At 34.8% G+C, this 6335-nt stretch overlaps 1 protein-coding gene across 6 annotated transcripts; it reads right to left on the reverse strand.

The window, feature by feature from the left end:
* Positions 1-650: 650 nt before the first annotated feature.
* On the reverse strand, positions 651-5953 carry LOC145788825 (ribonucleoside-diphosphate reductase large subunit-like). 6 transcript variants are annotated; one of them, XM_082922010.1, is made up of 12 exons: positions 5505-5924; positions 5278-5350; positions 5072-5191; positions 4647-4849; positions 4409-4558; positions 4166-4313; positions 3598-3681; positions 3457-3504; positions 2088-2409; positions 1825-1960; positions 1063-1077; positions 702-902 (listed from the first exon to the last, which is right to left on the reverse strand). In XM_082922010.1, exons 1-8 carry the CDS (start codon positions 5783-5785, stop codon positions 3499-3501), a joined length of 1065 nt encoding a protein of 354 aa, XP_082778136.1. In that variant the 5' UTR covers positions 5786-5924; the 3' UTR covers positions 702-902; positions 1063-1077; positions 1825-1960; positions 2088-2409; positions 3457-3498. The 6 variants fall into 6 exon arrangements, with proteins under 6 accessions (XP_082778138.1, XP_082778134.1, XP_082778137.1 ...); XM_082922007.1 differs by having other exon boundaries at positions 1825-1963; positions 5505-5914; XM_082922012.1 differs by lacking the exon at positions 1063-1077 and having other exon boundaries at positions 651-902; positions 5680-5953.
* Positions 5954-6335: the final 382 nt, after the last annotated feature.

Consider the following 6335-nt stretch of genomic DNA (forward strand, 5'->3'; position numbering starts at 1 on the left):
TGTTGATTATTTAATAAAATGAAGTATTGCCACTACTAAAATTCAGACTTTTTGCGACGGTCTCAAACATCGCAAAAGGTCTATATATCGTCGCAAAAGACTTTGCGACGGAGCAGCGACGGAAAATGGGGGGTGGCAGAAAGGGGCGTGACAAAAAGTATTTGCGACGGTTACAAACCGTCGTATTCTTGTAGCGACGGCTAATCAATAGTTTTTGCGACGGTTTCGCCTGACACAAAAAAGGAAAAAAAATGGCATTTTTAGTGACGATGTTGATTGCCGTCGCAAAAAACCTTTTTTAGCGACGGTATTTGCCGTCGCAAAAAGTATTATTAGCAACGGTCTAAAACGTCGCCAAAAAAGTAGTATTAAGTTAATACCGTATTGACAACAGTTTAAACCCTCGCAAAATATTTATTTGGGACAGTTGAAACCGTCGCAAAAGATTGGAACTAATATGTATATGCGATAGGTTAACTCATCGTTAATAAAATATAAGGAAATGAGAATTACATTAGCGACGGTTTATTATTGTCGCAATAAAATTATTTTTTATAAAATCATATTTTATTAAATATTTCCTATACAAATTATTAATATTTTTTAAAAATACATCCACATCCATATCCACATCCACATCCACATCCAAATTCACATTCAAAAAATCATATACCAAGAATAATATATGTACCTTGTAACAATTGTCAATCAAATATTATTTACAAAAATATATAAAATAACCTTTAACAATACTAATAATTTTTGAAATTCAAGAACTCAATTTTTTAATATCGACAATAGAAATAAAAAAATAAAAAAAGATATAATGTAGCTTGTTTTGATATCAATAGTAAGCTCCCATATCGATATGCGAAGATATCACGTACTCAAAAGGTTTGCATCTGCAAAAAGAAACAAAAAAGAAAAAAAAAACATCATTTACAACATAATTATTTTCAAGCTTACAGAAAATGTAAAACATTTGATATTTTTTTTCAAAAAATAAATAAATAAATAAGATTGTAAACTTTGATGTCGATATGCGAAGATATCATCACGTACTCAAAAGGGTTGCACCTGCAAAAAAAAAAAACCAAAAAAAAAAAAAAAATCATTTACAATATAATTAATTTCAAGCTTATATATATTATATTTTATATATTGTATATATTTATTGCCAGCCTAAAAAGATAGAGAATTTAGCAATTAGATGGCATGATAGTCAAAGAAGTTCAAGAAATAAAGCCCTAGAACAAGGGGTTATTGTTCATGGCATATATTATATCAGGAATAAAATTTGTTATATGTAGTAAAACAAGTTGGATAGACTGAAAATGCTTTAACAAAAACTAAAATTCCATTTGAAATGCATAGATTTGGCATTATGTTTAGGAACCAAACATTTCAGCCAAAAAGACACTAAAAAATCGAATTCCCAAACAAGCCCTAATTATTCAAGAAGAATAACTCAAATTCAAGTTAGATAATTCATCTAAGAATTTCAAAATTGGATTAAAAAGCTTTATAATGAGGATTATAAAGCTTTATTACAATATATATTTGAAATCATACTAAGGGGTCTCCTCCTAGCTCAAAGATCTTACTGAAATACATATTTTCTATATCAACTTACCTTCTCTACAGTGACTAACTCTCTAAGATTTTTATAAAATTTAACCTCAAATCTCTTGATTTGAAATCCACATCCATCCGAACGAACACCAATCTTTTTACTTATACCTGGATGGGCCACCACCATGTATATGTTTTGTTCATCTCATATCATACAAGCATTCTTACATACTGATTTGATGCATCACATACCTCAACTAAGGCACTATATCTTCTATCCAGTTTTGATGTCATGTGAACAGCCTCTGAATGGAAAGGAGAGTCCTCGCCAACAAATATGAGTGTCCGACATTTAAGTCTCTTCAACCCATCAGTAATGTCAGGTCTCCTGCTAGTTGACCAAACAAAGGTCAGAGAAGTTTGTTTACCGATTAATTTCGAAAGCAAGGAACTCGTGGAAAAAGAATGAACACACAATATGCAGTACAATAAGCAATCTCAGACTTGGCCTTTACCTATCAATTGCTTGAAGACTATTTATAATCTATTGGCAGATCCAGTAAACCAGCCAGGCAAGGTACGAGAGAGGTTGAGGAAGGAGGTGGATGTAATTGATGGCGAGATAGTAGAACAGGAAGGCTATGATCAAGTCATAAACAACGTAGGAGAATAAGTGGAGAAAAGATCGACGAAAACAATGGGGTGGTATGGCCTTCTTGATCTCGCCAACTGTGAATGGAGGTTTCGAGTAAGGAACTCGCTGGATGACATCACGGTCTGACTTCTTTCCCTCAGGAGGAACAAACATTCGGCCACCTACACCCATTGTTCACTAACCTGCAAAAATGATTATGGTAGTGAGCATAATGCAAGTAGTTTATATGAAAAATAAAAAACTTGGCTATGTATGTGTAGGAAATATGTTCTTGTGAAGGACTTCATGGGCATCTTACAAATTCAATTCCTATTTACTTACACAACCGATCAATATTTCTGCTTGAAGAGTAACAAACAAACACTCTTTAACCCTTGTTGAGTTCAACAGACTAGACTAGTAACATAACTACCCTGTTTTTGATTCTGTACAAATTTGGAAACATAATTATACTAATGAGAATTAAATAAAAATGTGTTTATTTTAATAATATTGTAAAAAATGATTAACAATTGAATTAATAAATTATTGTTATATAAAATTAAAAAAAAACATATATCTATATTAAAAAAAAAGTCAAAAACAATTCTTACAAAAAAATGGGTCTCTTTAAGTCCCGTGGGACTCATTTCTCAATCCTAAGTCATTACTAGCTATGCTAGCCCCATTTCTCAATGGGATTATGAATCATATTGGATTATTAATCCGGAAATTAATTTCACAACCAAACATGCTTTCAATAGAACCCACGTCAATCTTAGTCCAGTACTAAGGCACTAGAATTTCAGGGCTGATAACTCATTGAACAACAGACAATGAAATTCTTTCTACAACCAAATTCCCATTTGTAGTTGACAGACAATTAATATATTGAAAGACCAAGTAAAAAGCAAAATCCATGAACCCAGGACAATTAACAACTATTGAAACAAACACATCTGAAACAAAAAGACAGAATACTATGTTGTAGCCTATACAAAGACAGTTTGGAGCCGTTTAGACGTCACATCACAATAATTTGACCACATCTTTTTCTCCACAAAACATTGCATAGTGCTACCATTGCCAACATTCATCATTATTAGACTACCATAACCGTGCCAAATCTTGTGGCCCCTCAGCAAGCAGAGAAGCAATTATAGCAAAAAGCAACGCATGTTTTGGAATTACTACATAGAATTCTAACTGCCACAAGCCATGCACTCTTCACGGTTTGTTAAAGAACATACCATTTGTGACATTTTGGAACTTTCATCATCTTCAATTTTGGGTTATTCCTGCATTGCAAACGAATGTCAGATTTATTTCAATAATTTACAAAAAATATACTTGAAATGATCAGGATTATAATAATCCATACAAATCATTACATTAAGGATAGAAGTGTCCACTGTGAACTTGATGGCATCCGCTGCAGCATGTGATCTTAGATAATACATTCCAGTTTTCAAACCCTTTTGTATCAAGGAACAAGGAGAAAAAATGAATCAGATATTAATACAGAACACTTCACCAAAATCACAATTGTTAATTCAAAATGTTTGCACAAAACAATCATCTGCACCATCCAACTCAGGAAGCAATTTTATACTACAATCAAATCATGCAACAATTAATTTCCATACACCGACAATTATATTCATCCAATGTAAAAGGAGAACCTCCACACCAATCATTTATAAGGATATCAATGTTGGTAATGGTCTACATCCATTTTCTTATCTTGTTAATGGCTGTTTTCCACAACCAAACGAGACATAATTTTGAAAACCAAATGTATAAAAACATGTCCCAAAACCATCCATTGATATCTTTGACACATCAACTTAAATGAGCATAATATAAGTTATACCAACATAAATTTGACCACAAAAGTATGGCAAACCTCATCATCAAAATCTCAAACCACCAAATGCTAATTAGAACAAAAATTCTTACCTTGGACCACGCATGAAAGTGCAATGAAGTAAGTTTTCCAAAATTGGGTTGGTCCATATGTATATTTAAGCTCTGACTTTGGTCTATGTAGCATCCACGATCAACAACCATATCAACCAATGTCTTTTGTTTAATCTCCCAAACAATCCTGATGCAGCAAAATGTGTTAGTCTAGAGGCAGAATGAATAAGAAAAGGGAAAAGGAAGACGAAAAAGGAAACACACAAATTAGAAAATTCATACTTGTAAATAACTTTTAGTTCATCAGGAATTTCTGGGATTTTCTGAACAGAACCATCCTCATAAATTATCTGGTTCTTAAGAGCAGGTGACCAAAGACCCATCTCGGTTAGGTCATGAAGAAGATGCTTATTCACCACAACAAACTCACCACTGAAAAGGGAAAGAAGAGTATTAGATGACAAGAAGGAAAAATCAACCTTTAGAAGTCACTCATTAGCATACAATGGCAATTACAAACCTTAGAACTCTGCAACTATAGATGTTTGAGGTGTACGGTTCAAAACACTTGTTATTTCCAAGAATCTGGCTGGTTGAAGCAGTGGGCATAGGTGCCACAAGAAGTGAATTTCTTACTCCATTATTTGCTATCACATCCCGAAGTGCACCCCAATCCCATTGACTTGAAGGTGTTACCCCCCACATGTCAGGTTGAAGAATTCCCTGGACAGGATAAACACCATATAAGCATCTTTAACTATTGTTAAACATGTAGGTATATCATTTTATGGACTGGAGACTCTCACCACAAACATGTTAGCCCACAATTGCAAAATTCGAGAACAAAGTGCATTTTCCTTTTGTTAGCCCATAATAAGACGTTTCATTAACAGAAGCCAAGTTGCTAAATCACACTTTCATGGAAGCACCGCTTGGAAAGCATACCTTACTCACAGGACTTCCACTATATGTCTCATATGGGCCTTCTTTTGAAGCCAACTCTGAAGAAGCTTTTAGAGCATGATAATATATGGTCTCAAATATGTCTTTGTTCAGTTGTTGAGCCTGCATTCCACAACCAACAAATCATCAGACCCAAGTGATCTAATTAGAAGTTACAATAGAGAAGCACAAACGAAGTTTGCTTTTACCTCAGGTGAATCAAATGCCATGCCAAGTAAAATAAAGGTATATGGAAGACCCTGTACTCCAATACCAATGGGTCTGCGTCGAAGATTTGACCTTTTTAATTAATATACCAATATTCAAAATCATATCCTAGTCCAATAAAACCCATTACATATTGCTACCAATGCCTTTTCGATCCCCTTAAGTAATAGAAAAAACATGAGAAAAAGAAATTAGGAGAGGGTCATACCCTTTCCAGTTTGATGCCAATAAAGCCCCAAATTCCCCGATTTGGGGCTGGGTCAACTTTACGGTTGGGTGTGAAGGTATATGCGAATCGAAGGAGACATAGAGAGGAAGACAGGGAGACACACACACACACGCACAGAGAGAGAAAGAGAGAGAGGACGAAACAGAGGGCATACCTACCCGAGACAAAGCGACGGTGGGTGAGAGGGAGGGTATGCGTGAGAGAGACGGTGTTGCCGCTGCAAGAGAGACAGAACGACGACTGGGTGATAGGGAGGGCATGCGTGAGCAAGCGCGAGAGGAAAGAAGAGGGTTGGTTACCTAGACGCTGCTGTTGCCGGTGCAAGAGAGATAGAGTGACGACTGGGTGAGAGAGAGGGAGAGAGTAGTGAGATTAGGGTTTTTTTTTTTTTTTTTATCTGAAGAGGTAGCATAGAATTTGGGAATATCAGGAAAGAGGGAGAGTGGGAGAGGGGCTTTGCGCGAAATTAGGAATTATTTTTTGCGACGATATTAAGGCCGTCGCAAATGAAAGAGAAAAAAGTAAAATTTTGTGACGAATTGGCAAAAGAGCGTCGCAAAACAGGAAAAAAAATTAAAATCATAAAAATTTTGCCACGTTTAACTTATCGTCACATATAACCTTATTTTTTGCCACGGTGTAACTTTCTCCGTCGCAAAAACTATAAATTCCGTGACGGCACTTAAACCGTCGCAAATTGTTTCGTGTCAAATGCTCATTTTTCTAGTAATGTGCCTTGAATGCATTAAATAATTTCTTTACTATCTCAAACTTTAAATAAATAAAAAAATTTAAGGATCAAAATAAACA

Source organism: Camellia sinensis, chromosome 3 (assembly GCF_055761805.1).
Source record: "Camellia sinensis isolate YWXY chromosome 3, ASM5576180v1, whole genome shotgun sequence".
Taxonomy (NCBI): Eukaryota; Viridiplantae; Streptophyta; class Magnoliopsida; order Ericales; family Theaceae; genus Camellia; species Camellia sinensis.

Coding starts and splice junctions, on each gene's coding strand:
- LOC145788825 (XM_082922008.1), bottom strand. CDS start 5,785: ATGCCCTCCCTATCACCCAGTCGTCGTTCTGTCTCTCTTGCAGCGGCA. Junction 5,192..5,277: donor TGGCATTTGATTCACCTGAG/GTAAAAGCAAAC, acceptor TGTGGAATGCAG/GCTCAACAACTGAACAAAGA. Junction 4,850..5,071: donor GTGGAAGTCCTGTGAGTAAG/GTATGCTTTCCA, acceptor TATCCTGTCCAG/GGAATTCTTCAACCTGACAT.